Source organism: Triturus cristatus, chromosome 5_2 (assembly GCF_964204655.1).
Source record: "Triturus cristatus chromosome 5_2, aTriCri1.1, whole genome shotgun sequence".
Lineage (NCBI taxonomy): Eukaryota > Metazoa > Chordata > Amphibia > Caudata > Salamandridae > Triturus > Triturus cristatus.
Window position 1 is genome coordinate 797,150,264 of NC_140588.1, and position 15,530 is coordinate 797,165,793.

The 15,530-nt window shown below is 43.5% G+C and overlaps 1 protein-coding gene across 21 annotated transcripts in view; it reads right to left on the reverse strand.

The window, feature by feature from the left end:
- Positions 1–15,530, reverse strand: part of MAP7D3 (MAP7 domain containing 3) — a 1,121,308-nt gene that overhangs the window by 1,090,131 nt on the left and 15,647 nt on the right. For 13 of the 21 annotated variants that reach the window (XM_085607946.1, XM_085607943.1, XM_085607940.1 and 10 more), the window contains exon 2: positions 9,785–9,880. The exons of the other annotated variants lie outside the window; for them this stretch is intronic. In XM_085607946.1, coding sequence (XP_085464072.1) covers positions 9,785–9,880 — 96 coding nt within the window. The remainder of the gene's footprint in view (positions 1–9,784; positions 9,881–15,530) is intronic. 21 annotated transcript variants of the gene reach the window in all.

Below are 15,530 nucleotides of genomic sequence, written 5' to 3' on the forward strand. Positions count from 1 at the left end.
AATTGGCGGTAATTATCGGACTGTATATTTTACGAGGTTTTGGTGTGGATATGTTTTTATGTACCATTATAAGCCCATTTAATCACAGCATTTGTGCATTTGATAGTTCGTGCTTTTTAATGATGTCTCCGCTATGTTTTTTTTTAAAAAACGCATAGTTTGTTTTCTAAAACATTTACCTTTTACCATGCAACGTTACCTCAAATTATACTATGCCATTGTGCGTAAATTGAGATCAACATCCATGCCGTAATGATAGTATTTTCTTTATGTCTATATAAGCTGTCACATGATATGAGGGTATCCAATACATTTTGCACTCGCACGTAACACGATCTTGTGACCAAGGCCACTGCGTTGGCCAAAGCGTGTCATCATCGACAGCACCTGAAACTAAAAAATAAAGGCTGCATTGGTATAATCAGCTCACAAAGTCGTCCGTTTCTCTTGCCGTGCATGATTGCACATGGGAGTGGTAATTGGATATATATGTCTAAAAGAGCAGAATCTAATTCAGTGGTCCATCTGGCACTCATGTAAATGATGTTCTCTGGTTATTGCTCTTATTGCTTTGTGCTGCTTCCTCCCAGTGTTTTGTCTAGAAACACTGTCTTGAAACAAGTCAATTTGAAAGAAAGTGGTGGGTTCCGCTTTCGGGTAGGGGGCGCGCACAGGTATACTAAGACCTATGTTAGGTCTAATCCATGTAAAAGCTTTCAAAAGAAATTCTTTTAAAGTCGTACTCTTGAATTGTCATCCTTATGTTTATTCACATATATTTCATTAAATCTCCATTGTAAATTCATTCTTTGCTATAATATTATATCCTTTACAATTTTACAATCACCCAATGCATTTCGGGTCGATAAGTGGACCCTTCCTCAGGGGTCTGTGAATGGAAAAGAAAAAAGGAAATTTACAGGGCTATTCCGCCTATTTCAATGTTAAGTGAGTACGAAAATACTGATGAAATACTCTAATTGTTTTAATGAACAATCTATTGCTTATACCTTGCTAATCATGGAAAGTTGCACATCTCTAGATTTAATAGCGTTAAAAAATAATATTGGGCGGTCTAAGAAAAACAATTTCAATATTTGAACATAAAAACAACCTCCTTAGATCTGGCAAATAGGTAACTGTTTGTTGAAATGTCTAAACTCTAACTCAAAAACAGTGTATTTAAATCCTTCATGTGACTTATGACCTCTTATATAGAACCAGATCTTCGACCACTGGTAGCAAACCAAATTACATTCGCATACAAAAGATCAAAAAATTTAAAAGAACTAATGAAGAGTTCACATATGGAGAATAAACAGATTATTCACAAAGGAATGAGGAAATGTGAAAATTGCATACACTGCAACAATGTGATGATTGGCCAAGATTTCACCCATCCGACGACTGGTAAAAGGATTACTCTATTACATTCAAGCACTTGTGACACCAAAGGAGTTGTTTATGGAATTAAATGTCCATGTGGAAAACTATACATAGGTGTTCTGCTTGGGTTTTCGGATCAGATAGAACCCGCTCATCAGAGCCTCTCTAACCCAGCCAGAACGTCACCCTCTCCCTAGGGCCTATTCACAAGTAACCACAGATATATACCACCTAAGGACAGGGAAATATATATATATATATATATATATCCTACTGGCGGTCGCCAGTAGGTAGTTATAGTTAGGACCCCTTTTCCATAGGAAAACCTCAACATTCTATTTTGAATAACTTTGGCGCCGGTCGATGAATCCTCGCGAATTTCTCAAAATAGGTGGGGCGCTACGCTCTGCTCCTACCCTGAAAGTCTCGGGGGGATCCGTCAAGCGGGGGCTGAGATAAAAGGGGGGTCCCAAAACGCGTTTTTCCCATGCATTTTTCCATAGGACCTTTAGAACGAGCTACAGCCCGAACGGCTGAACAGAATTACTCAAAATTTGGCAGAGAGGTAGTCCCTAGGTCAAGGAAGTGCCTTTTGTAGGTTTGGTGTAAATCTGTTCAGTAGATTCTGAGAAAATAGCCTTTAAATCAATATATATATCTGAGCCCGCTTACGGTACGCTTACCGTAAGCGTACGGTGGCGTGCGCGAGCGCGATTCTGATTGGCTCTTAGATCTTAGTAAACATTCGAATCGGCCGAAACCAGGAAGCGGCGGCCGCCATTTTGTGTATTTCACTCAGAAAAAAAAGAGTGAAAACAAGAAAAGGGGGCAATGAGGAGAGTTACAGACCCCCTTACATTTGTGAGGGGGTCAAAGAAGGACTGTAAAGTACAAAGAAAACATTTATTGATTTTAAAAAAAATCACGGGGTACGTGTACGGTAAGCTTACGGTAAGCGTACGGTAGAAGAAAAAAAAAAAAAAATGAAAATCAGATTTAAGTGTTTAGATATTAGGGGGCTCTAAAAAGAGCCGTTGTGTTTATGAAATGATTTTTTAGTGGTACCTACAAGTAAGTACCGATGCAGAGTCTAAGGTTCAAGAGGAAGACTCTGTTCCCTTCATCATTGAAGTGCACACCATCTCCTCTATAAATGTCTTGCATGTCATAACGCAAGTTGTTGTGGTAAATGGCACCCATACCATAGTCACGGAGGAAAGTGGGTGGGCGTAAAGTGGGCGCGCGGTGCGCGAAGCGCACCGCGTGCTCACTGTGCGCGCACGGTGCGCGAAGCGCACCGTGCGCGCACGGAACGAACTGCGTTAAGTGGGCGCGCACGCCACGAATGGCGTAAAGTAACTTAGCATTTAAAAAACCGTACAAATTCACTGAAAAAACCATAGGTTTCACACACGTTATAGTTAGGAATTAGCATTTAAAAAACCTTGCAAATTCACTGAAAAAACCATAGGTTTCACACATGTTATAGTTAGCGGAAATTTTACTGATAAAAAACCAATGAAATTCCCCCGTTATAGTTAGTGCAGGCAACTATAACTCACGCGACCGCAATCTTCTGCTGATGACATATGTGTCTTTATGAAAAAAAAATATTTGTAATATATGTATAGCTAAAAATGTATGGAAGAAGACATGGGCAAATAAGTGTCTAAATACAGTATTAGCATCAGCAGAGGATTGCGGTCGCGTGAGTTATAGTTGCCTGCACTAACTATAACGGGGGAATTTCATTGGTTTTTTATCAGTAAAATTTCCGCTAACTATAACATGTGTGAAACCTATGGTTTTTTCAGTGAATATATATATATATATATATATATATATATATATATATATATACCTACAAGTGGCAGCCTCGCGGTCCCAGACGGACCCAGGACTTCCTGCCCAGACCTCAGCCTCAGCCTCGCGGTCCCAGACGGACCCAGGACTTCCTGCCCAGACGGCAGCCTCAGTACAAGTGGCGGCCTCGCGATCCCAGACGGACCCAGGACTTCCTACCCAGACGGCAGCCTCAGCCTCGCGGTCCCAGACGGACCCAGGACTTCCTACCCAAACGGCAGCCTCAGCCTCGCGGTCCCAGACGGACCCAGGACTTCCTACCCAGACGGCAGCCTCAGCCTCGCGGTCCCAGACGGACCCAGGACTTCCTACCCAGACGGCAGCCTCAGCCTCGCGGTCCCAGACGGACCCAGGACTTCCTGCCCAGACGGCAGCCTCAGTACAAGTGGCGGCCTCGCGATCCCAGACGGACCCAGGACTTCCTACCCAGACGGCAGCCTCAGCCTCGCGGTCCCAGACGGACCCAGGACTTCCTACCCAAACGGCAGCCTCAGCCTCGCGGTCCCAGACGGACCCAGGACTTCCTACCCAGACGGCAGCCTCAGCACAAGTTCATCCTATGATTACCATAACATACAACAAGGGAATCAGTTTTACTATTTATCAGATCACACAAGAACTGCCAGTTTGAGCACAACCTGTTCTCTGGTTCGAGGGGCTCCTCTCTCCCTTATTCAGTTACCACTTACCTGATCAGGGTTAACATCTGTTCATGTCAAGTCACAGCTGACTAGAAGAATAGGCTACCCTCTTATACAAGAACACGCAGCACATGTTGATTCACTACAAACTGGGTACTTTATTACTCATTACATACGCAATCACATAACATTACTATGTAACACATAACCTGCAAAGAAAAGTGAAAGATTAGGTTGTACACTCTAATAAGAAAGGGGTCGACATCACCTTAGTCGTGTGTAGCCTGCACTCAATGGTCATCTAGGTTCCCTTCTCGTCTGTGCCTCGGCTCGCCTGGAAGTCACACCTCCGCAGTCACGGATCTGTTCCCTTCTCCGAGTCACTGGGACCTCTTCCTCATCGGCTACTCTCTCCTCTCTGGCTATTCTGCTAGAAGAGTATCTGTCTCTCGGTTTTTCTCCGCCTTCAAGTTTGTCATCTGTCTTCCCTGGAATAAGTAGTAGCTTTACTGCTAACGGCTAGATGCCGCCTACGGACTGAAGTAAGTGCGCCGTATCTGCCTCAGACTTTCACTAATATAGAGGTGCATTTCCTCATGGAAAATTCCGGCCGTAACCTGCCGCCCACCAAATTCTTGTACCTCCCCGTACCAAGGACACGTTCCCAGCCGGCCGGCCTGATGTAGTGTCTTCGGCATGAAGAAAAATACAATCCTTCGATAAGGGCTGGCCTGAACCGGTTCTCTCCAAGCGAATAACACCTCATAACTAAAACATCACCCTTAACCTAGAAGCATCCCAAGCTGCCGGAGCGGAAAGAAAGATGGAGTCTCTCCCGTCTGAGGCCTACCAGGCCTGAATTCAGCACGGCTCCATGAAATACCCTCACTACAGGACAGGTTATCCCTAATACTAACAAATCTATCCCCTAGGATATGTGTGCAAGCCCTGATCTATGGGGAAGAACACAGGATCATGTCGAAGTGCCTAGTAAATAGGCTCCATTCACTACTCTAACCCTTAGACTTGGATGGTAAGAGACTGAAGTCACACTAATCACCCGTCAACACAATAGGGCCGGGAAAATCGAGCAGTACAATAGGACAAACGGAACGCAAGATAAAAACAAGAATAACAGAACACAAAAGTAACATCAGAAATAAGAACTTAAAATCGGCATTGGACAGAAGCAGGTCACAATATCGCACAGCTGAGATTTACGATATTGGAAGTGATTAAACCAGACCCAACTATGGATGCCCACAAACAAAGATTGAGAGCGGAATATTTTTGGATCAGGAAAATGGACAGTATGCAACCGAAAGGAATTAACGATAGGATTCAATTATCATGCTTTCTTTGAGCACCTACTGAGGAATAATTATTGTATTCCTGCAAGAACACCACATCACCATCCCAATTTAAATATGGCTGAACTCATAAAGATCGTTTTTTATGCTACATCTTGTTTTATTTATTTTTATCTTTATTTAATTTTTATTTCATTTAATTTAACTTTTACTATTATTTATAATGACAAGCTCCTTGACACATTTCATGTTATTTTTTGAACAGCCAACGTTTGAGTTTTTGCATGTGTATTTTTCCACAATTAGGTTATTAACAACAACTAATAATTTAATCACATCGTAGTACCACACTATTAACCGGTTCTATAGCGATATTTCAGCGCGGTTGAACCTACCAAAGTTTAGTTAAGAAGCAGAGTTATGTTAACACACATAAACTTGATCCTTATTGGAAGAGAGACACGTGGTAATTCTCGTACACAGATGAGTTTCGATAGAGTCATGCGAGTGTAGAAACGTCATTTTGACGTAAACCAATCACTACTGGTTTACAATTGTACAGACACGTGAACTTCCATAAGCCTGTCGTTTATTGGCAGACTTGAGCAGGTTTGAACCAATCAGTACACGCTTAAAGAGCACAGACATGTGAACTTCCATAATCCCTGTTTCCATTGGAAGACGGATACGCGACAGTTTTACATCAGGAAGTAAGTACAGATTAGGACACGCGAACAGAGAATAGCTAGGTCACCGGGTTTAAATACTTTTACATCTTTTCAACTAGACGTGCTCAGATATAGAGCACTATATAAGAGGTCATAAGTCACATGAAGGATTTAAATACACTGTTTTTGAGTTAGAGTTTAGACATTTCAACAAACAGTTACCTATTTGCCAGATCTACGGAGGTTGTTTTTATGTTCAAATATTGAAATTGTTTTTCTTAGACCGCCCAATATTATTTTTTAACGCTATTAAATCTAGAGATGTGCAACTTTCCATGATTAGCAAGGTATAAGCAATAGATTGTTCATTAAAACAATTAGAGTATTTCATCAGTATTTTCGTACTCACTTAACATTGAAATAAGCCGAATAGCCCTGTAAATTTCCTTTTTTCTTTTCCATTCACAGACCCCTGAGGAAGGGTCCACTTATCGACCCGAAATGCATTGGGTGATTGTAAAATTGTAAAGGATATAATATTATAGCAAAGAATGAATTTACAATGGAGATTTAATTAAATATATGTGAATAAACATAAGGATGACAATTCAAGAGTACGACTTTAAAAGAATTTCTTTTGAAAGCTTTTACATGGATTAGACCTAACATAGGTCTTAGTATACCTGTGCGCGCCCCCTACCCGAAAGCGGAACCCACCACTTTCTTTAAAAGAGCAGAATCTCAGACACAACATAGCAAAATGCTCTTAGAAATGGTGACATTCTGCTTAGACAACAATATATTCATGTTCAATAACATGCTGTATAAGCAAACAAGAGGTGTAGCCATGGGAGCCAGCTTCTCCCCCAGCTATGCATGTCTGCATATGGGCTGGTGGTAGGAGCTGGTCCTCAAAACTAAACACAAGACTGTGGTAGAGAACAATATTATTGTCTGGCTGCACTATATAGATGATCTTTTTGTAGTGAGGACAGACTCACACCAAGCATCCCATGATTTTGTAGATAGCATCAACAATAATCCTTTTAATCTACAATTTACTGCTACAATCAGCACAGACTTCCTCGATATGCAGGTATACATCAAGTATAATAGAATTGAAACAAAACTATCGCAAAGAAACATCAGGCAATTCTACTCTACATGCCAGCAGTGCACACCCACGTCATCTTATTAACAGCGTCCCCTATGGGGAAATGCCAAGACTGAGACGAGTCAACTGCGATCCAGTATCTCTGAAACAAGCCCAAATTGAAAGCAAAGAAAGATTCCTGCAAAGAGGTTATTCATTCAAAACAATCAACAGTGCCATCTCTAAATCCATGATGATAGAAAGATCTGATCTGTTATATGGCAATAAAAAATAAAAAGAATTCCAAAGTTACGAAACAGTCACTCACCCCACTTTGTAAACAACAAGAATTCAGAGTGATTATGGAATTCAACAAACAACATAAAGAGATTCGCAACATCACTAAACGAAATTGGCCTCTAGTTTTTGATGACCCTATCATAGGAACATCCCTGCCAAACAACATATCAATTACCTACAGTAGGGCACAATCAATGAGAGACAAACTGGTCAAAACAAGTCCCGAGATCATTGGAAGTTGCAGCTGGCTGTCTACACACAAAGGTTTTTTAAAATGTAAGGTGTGCAAAGCCTGTCAACAAGGTGTAAACACAACATATGTCACTCCCTTTAGCCCCAAAAAACACAAAATCCAGAAACTTCTTACTTGTAAAACTGAATATGTGGTGTACGTCCTGACATGCCCATGTGGCCTACAGTATATTGGGAGCACCAAACTTCAGGCCCACAAACACATTTTACAGCATATGCGTGCTATGAACAACCAGGACAACACCTATTCCGTTGCCAGACATTTTAGGGACCATCATGAATCTAAAAGTGAGGATCTAAAATACTACCTCATAGATTCAGTCCCAACTAGTCGTGGAGGTGGCAATAGAGAGGATAAATTACACAAGTTAGAAACAAAATACATTCTTGAAATGAATTCTAAACAGCCTGAGGGGCTAAATGTCACAGATGATCTATACACCTGCATCTAAAATGAGTGACCTGTACAGTATTACTGAGGTATCAGAGTAACCGTACAAAAAACTATGAGTATTATGGATTTTAAGTGTTTATATTGATGTTTTAGGTTTATTTATTGATTTATATATTTATGCGTTTATATGATTATACAATGTACTTTATAAATTTTTATAAAATAGACTAACCCCAAATATAGTAGAAACAGTCACTGACCACATCTAATATATATAATTTTTTTCACTGAAAAAACCATAGGTTTCAGGCATGTTATAGTTAGGAATTAGCATTTAAAAAACCTTAGAAATTACCTGGAAAAACCATAGGTTTCAGGGGCGTTCTAGTTAGCTGGACTTTTCACTCGTACAAAACCATTGAAATTCCCCAGTTATAGTTAGTTCAGCTAACTATAACTCGCGCACCCGCAATGCACTGCTGATGACGTCACATATTACATCACTCATGACATGGTCAGTGACATCACTGATGACATCACCGATAACATCATCCAGTGAATGTGTGTTTTTCAGTAAATTACATATGTTTTATATATGTATATCTCAAGGTCGATGGAAGAATACATGGGTATATAAGTGTCTAAATGGATGATTTGTTTTTGAAAAATTGATTGTATAACTGACTGATTAAGTGTATCATAGTGAATACATGGCTTAGTGAGTAATGTTTAAATATGTAAATATCTGTATCAGTCTCTCACTTTGTGTATAAGTGGCTGCATGGGTTGGTGAGTAGCTACGCGAGTGTCTATATAAGGTTATTAGTTGGTTTTTTGAGTATCAGTATGAGTGTCTGTATGGTTCGGTGGGGGGGTATTACGTAGTGCAGTGTTTCCCAAACTGTGGTCCGCGGACCCCCAGGGGTCCGTGGCACATTCCCAGGAGGTCCGCGGGCCGCAGTGTTAAAAGCACTGCTAAGTTCCTTGTAAAATTAGCAGTTGTCGAGCAACAATAAAAGTGTCAAGAAAATGCAAGTGATTAATGTACTTGCTGGAGAGTGATGAGAGTTTTGTCCAGTGGCAGCTTTAAATTATTTAATGTAGCACAGAGGGTTAATATGCCTACTGCAAAGAACGTGTACCATGCATTTAAAAAAACAGTATTTTATGTGCATAGGTCAGTGGGTTACTGCTTTTGTCACAGAGATTCTTTTGTCACTGTGCAATTCAAAAGGGACAATCATAATCTAGCACAGTGACCTATAAACGGTCATCAAAGAGCTGCTTGCAAACTGCATGGTACAAGTTAGTAACTTATGTTTTTCCCAGTCTATCATTATCCTAAAAAGGTTTATTTGGGTGGAAATACATTTTTATTGTGAAAGCCAATGCTATCCACTGTGTTATGTTCTGAATCCCGAGTTTGTGCTTCTCCAGACCAAGCACTCTCTAAAAAGGCCTACCAGTATGAATGACATGTGAATCCTACACCTTGTAGTCGCCTTTGCCTTATGTAACATTTTCTATACACTGATTTACACGTATGATTCATTGTCTCTATATGTGTGTGATGTAAAGTGCCCTGACATCCTACAATGGTCTGAGAGATGCTATAAAACAAATGAAATAAATGTGACAGAGGAGCTATGGAGAGATGAGAGGCACTGCTGGAGGGTGATAATAAGTGGCATCATTGAGGAACCCCAACAAAGATTGTCGTATCCTGGTGCATAGTAAGGTCTTCATTTACTATTCTTAAAAAGCTAATACAATTCATAATATAATGATAATTGTGTTGTAGACTGCATTATTGTTTCCTAATTTTTTTGGGGGGAGAGCCTCCCAAAACCCCATTTGTAGTGGTCAGGCTCACTCACTGTACTTGGTGTGCACCGTATAGGGGCTGGTCTGAAAACATTTTCCAGGGCTGCTTTGCGTTTCAGTCTGGCCCTGGCAGGAGCAGGAGCCTCGTACTGCGGAATAAAACCAACCATTCAAAAGTTAGTCATGGAGATGCAGCACCAACCTTACCATTAAAACTTTTCTTTTTTTTGCATATTCTTTCAATATAAAATACTAAGGGGCATATTTACATCAGAATTGGCAGAGCGTGTCGTTAGCCTCCTTGGCTTAGCGACATGCTCCGCCACTTCAAAAACGCAGGGCTGCACCATATTTACAAGAATATGGCCCAGCCCTGCGTTTCCTCATGCGTTGGCGCTACATTTAGCAGTGTAGTGCCAATGCAGGCACCCTTGCACAATAGTGCAAAGGTGTCTGCATGCAGGGGAAGATTATTTATGTGCAGGAAGTTCCCCCTTCCTGCACATGAACAATTTTGAAATGCCGTTTTGTTGCTTCTATGTGTGCTGCCTAATGCAGCATACATGGAAGGTACAAAACATCTTTTTTTTTAAAAGATTGTTTATGTGCAGGAAGGGTCACCTTCCTGAACATAATCCAATGCATTTTACTTTTTCCATGGGGAAAAAGCAAAAACGAGGAGAAATAAAGCATTTCTCCTCATTTCGCCAAGTTTTCCATGGTTTTACATGGTCTTAATATTGGTGCTGCCCCCTATTTACGCTGCCCTTGTAGAGGGCAGCGTCAAAATTAATGGGTGTTGGGGTGGAACGCGCACCGCAACTCCCACTGCCCACACCTTTCACGCTAAACATTGCGTGAAAGAGGGCCTTATTTACAATGCAGCGTTAAGCCACAATAAGTGGCTTAACGCTGCCTTGTAAATAAGGCAAAGCCCCTATCGCCGCGGGAACATCGCGAAAAGTGACGATCCCATGGCGATAGGGGCATGTAAAAATATGCCCCTAAAATCCTTAGTAATTTAAGTATTTGTTTTGTGTGCACACGTGTTTATTTTTTTCGTATTACTGTTTTAATGTTTGAAATTGAAATCCTACAAATTGCTTGGGGGTCCCCGGCTTCCTGTGGTGAGTCAATGGGGGTCCTCAGGAGTCAAAAGTTTGGGAACCACTGACGTAGTGCATAGGTGCATGAATGTGTGACTCACTGTTTGTATGTGTTGAAGACAGCATGTGTGCAGGACTGTATGGGTGGACGAGTGTGTGCATGGGTGTGTAAGTGAGTGATAGACTGTCTCAATAGTGTCTTTATGGGTAACTACATATGTTTTAAACTAGTATATGTGACTATTGGTGTATATAAGTGAGTATATGTGAGAGTGAGAGATTGAAAGAGTTCCTGTATGAATAAGTATGTGTTTCTATAAGTGATTGTTTAAAAGACTAAGTATGTGTAAGTTTCCGTAGAAGTAAGTGTGGTGGTGTGTGTATAACTGTATATGCAAGGAAATGTATGTTTGATTCTTTATTAGCATGAGTGACTATGTGTGTGACTAACTCTATGTCTGAGTGGCATTGTGTAACAGGATGTATAGGTGTATGAGTACATATGAGAAGTGAGTACATGTATGAGTGACTGTATAGGACTGTTGGTGAATGAGTGTATGTGGATCTTGGAATTACTGAATAGGTTGTTGTAACTGGTATTGGTATGTCCATTGTTTTGAAAATTTTAGTTTCTATTTTTGAATGTGTGTATCAAAGGTTATATTAGGGGGAGAGGAGGTCTGCCACTCTATCACAAGGATGATGTCATCAGTGATGTCATTTGAGATGTCATCAGTGATGTCATGAGTGATGTCACTGACCATGTCATGAGTGATGTAATATGTGACATCATCAGCAGTGCATTGCGGGCGCGCGAGTTATAGTTAGCTGAACTAACTAGAACGGGGGAATTTCAATGGTTTTGTACGAGTGAAAAGTGCAGCTAACTAGAACGCCCCTAAAACCTATGGTTTTTTCAGTGAATTTCTAAGGTTTTTTAAATGCAAATTCCCAACTATAACGTGCCTGAAACCTATGGTTTTTTCAGTGAATTTCAAATGCCAATTTCTAACTATGCCTACAGAGATAGGACATGTGAAGAAAGAAGAAAAAATGCACAGAAAGAAAAAAAGAAATGCAGAAAGAAGCAACAGAGGTCCTCAAAGACAAAGAAAAGTGCAGGAAGAAGGATAACGTGCAGAAAGAACAAACAGAAGAGCAGAAAGAAGCCTTGTTGCAAAATCATCCTGTACCCTCAACTTTTTCAGACGGATACTGGTGGTAACTGAGTCTGACTAACCAGTCCTAGAGCCAGTGCTATGTTAAAAGACACTCAGAATACAGTGAAAACACCTACATACACTAGGGAACACTATGCGTTGGGGTCCCCCTGTGATTAGCATGACCTCCTCTTTAAGCCCCTAGTATATAATAGGGCAGGGGATTAAAACTACCTCTTAAAACGCGCCACAGGGCGCGTTTGATCTAGGCCCTTTTCGTTAAGTTGTGAGAGCACTGCTCCCACACCATGCTCTGAAGAGTCAGTCTGCACTACGAATTCCTTGGAGAAGTTGGGTGCCTTGAGCAAGTACGCCGTGCACATTGCTGCCTTCAGGACATCAAAAGCTTTCTGGCATCAGTCCAGATCACCTTCCTGGGATGCTTCCTGGAAGTCAGTTCTGTCAAGGGAGCAACAATGGTGCCATAGTCCTTGACAAATCTCCTATAGCAGCCGGTGAGACCTAAAAAGGCTCTCACCTTTGTCTGGGTCTTGGGGTGCTCCCAAGCCACAGTGGTGTCAATCTTAGGCTGTAGCGGCGCCACCTGCCCACTTCCTACCTGGTGGCTTAAGTACACCACAGAGCCCTTCCCGATCTGGCACTTACTGGCCTTGACCGTGAGGCCTGCCCTCTGCAGAGCCTTCAACACTTCCCAGAGGTGGAACTGAACACTGCAATGCCGTTCAGGTAGGCGGCACTGAAATCCTCCAGCCCAGCCACCACCTGGTCGACCAACCTCTGAAAGGAAGCAGGGGCATTCTTCAGCCCAAAGGGCATCACATAAAACTGGTAGTGCTCTTTTGGGGTTGAAAATGCTGACCTCTCTTTGGCCCCCTCAGTTAAGGCAATCTGCCAGTACCCAGACGTCAAGTCAAACGTACTAAGGAACTTCGCAGATCCCAAATGATCAATCAGCTCATCAGCTCTGGCAATGGGGTGTGCGTCAGTCCTGGTGACGGCACTGAGCCCACGGTAGTCCACACAGAACCGCAGTTGAGGCGTGGCACCAGGTGCAGTAGCCTTTGGGACCAAGACCTCTGGGCTGGGCCAAGGACTGTTAAAGGGCTCGATCACCCCTAAAGCCACCATCTAAGAGATCTCCTCTTTGATGGTGGTTCTGACCCGGTCAGTCAACCTGTAAATCTTGTGTTTCACAGGAGGGCTGTCACCAGTGTCCACATCATGGTTACACCAGTGAGTAACACCTGGGGTGAGGGAGAACAACATGGCAAACTGCCCCAACACCTGGTGAGAGTCCCTCCGCTGTTCTGGGGACAGTGTAGGGGAGAGGATAACACCTTCCACCGACACATCGTGCTCCTTGGAAGACAGGAAATCAGGGAATCAGGGAGAGGTTCACTCTCCTCTTCCACCCCATCATCTGTCGCCAAGAGCATGCTCACTTCGGACCTCTCCAAGTGAGGTTTGAGGCGGTTCACATTCAGGACCCTCAAATTGTTCCTGGGAGTCTGCAAATTCACCAGGTAAGTGGTATTCCTTTTCGCTCCACGTGCTCAAAAGGCCCAGTCCACTTGTCCTGCAAGGCACAAGGTTCAACTGGGGCCATGACCCACACTTTCTGGCCAGGCTGAAACTCTACCAGAGTGGCATTCTGGTCACACCAGTGTTTTATCTGCTCCTGGCTTGCTTCCTGAAGCAGGAAGTTTGGTTCCTGAAGGCCAGCATGTAGCTAAAAACATCCTGGGGAGTTTTACTCAGAGCTGTCTCCCAGCCTTCCTTGACCAAACTGAGGGGTCCCCTCACAGGGTGCCCATACAGAAGCTCAAAGGGACTGAAACCTAGGGCCTTCTGTGGTACCTCCCTGTATGCAAAAAGAAGGCAAGGTAAGAGGACGTCCCACTTACGTCTCATGGGTTCTGTTAGACCCTTGATCATGCCCTTCAAGGTTTGGTTGAATCTCCACCAAACCATTACCTTGTGGGTGGTAAGGAGTGGTGAACTTGTAGGTCACACAGCACTCCTCCCACAGGGATGTCATATACTTGGATATGAAATTGGTTCCACGGTCAGATACCACCTCTCTGGGGAAGCCCACACGGGAAAAAATCCTCATTAACGCCAGGCCCACCACTGGCGCCGTCGCTGTCCTGAGAGAGATAGCCTCTGGGTACCGGGTGGCATTGTCCACCAAGACCAGGATGTACCTGTTGCCCATGGCTGTCTTGGGATCTAGTGGCCCCACAATATCCATCCCAACCCTTACAAAAGGGGTTCCTACAACTGGAAAAGGTTGGAGAGGAGCCTTACACTTCCTCGCACTCTTACCACTTGTCTGGCATGTCTGGCAAAACCTACAATGTACAGCTGACTGCCTTCGCATTTGGGGTCAAAAGAAGTGGGTGACAATCCTGTCTAAGGCCTTGTCCTGCCCCAAATGTCCTACCAAAGGCACGTTGTGAGCCAGAGCCAGTAGGAAGGTCCTGAAGAGCTGGTGTACCACTAGCACACAGGCTGGCCCAGACTCAGCGACCTTAGGCTCACTGTATAGGAGACCATTCTCCCGGTAAATCCAGTGCGATCCAGACGGATCATCAGCTGCCTGGTTTGCAGCCTGCTGCTGCAAACCCTCCAGAGAAGGGCATTCCTTCTGCTCCCTGCAAAATTCCTCACTGGTGGGACCACCTTTGTGCTGCCAATGGGTCTGCTCATATAAGTCCCTCAGTTTAGCTACCCACTACCTGTAGGTACCGGGGTGTCACACTAGAGGTTAGCCACCTTCCGGACCGTGGGAACCTCTGGGGGGGTTCCCATACCCCCTGCCCTTTCTCTTGGCAGGAACCTGGGCCAGTGTTTCAGACTCCAGGTCTTTCTGATCACCATTTCCCTGCCATTGACCGAGTGGTCACACATGCTGGCAACCCAAGCATCTACAAGTGAGACCTGAGCTTAACATCCTTCCACAAGGACTGCTGCAGGTTGTTACCCAACAGACAATATACAGGCATGGTAGGGATCACAACTACCCTCAAGGGACCGGAGACCCCCCCCCCCCAATTCAAAGGGAACCTGCGCCACCATACACTGGCGCTCTGGGTTGTCCACAGCAACTACTTGGTGGTATGCCCCGGGGACTACTTGCTCCTCAGAGACCAGGTGACACCGGACTGAAGTAACACTGGCTCCAGTATCTCTGACAGACTCTACCCTTCTCCCGTTGATGGTCACCCAGGTACTGTATTTCTTAGTGTTAGCAGGCATCCAATTTCCTGGGCCCATCTCAATGTCCCCTAGTGAGACAGGGGTCATCTCTGCGGAATTCCCCACCCTCCTGTTGGTACCCCTCCTCCCCAAGTGCTTCACTAGCCAACACCTTGGACTGCCCACAGGTGGGTGGCTGTGCCCTCTTGGGGCTCCCCCTTCAAGTGGCCAACCTGCTCCCAGGCATAGTACTTGCAGGCTTTCCTGAAGAGACCCCTTGTTTCTTATATCCTCATGGATGGGAACCTTTACCC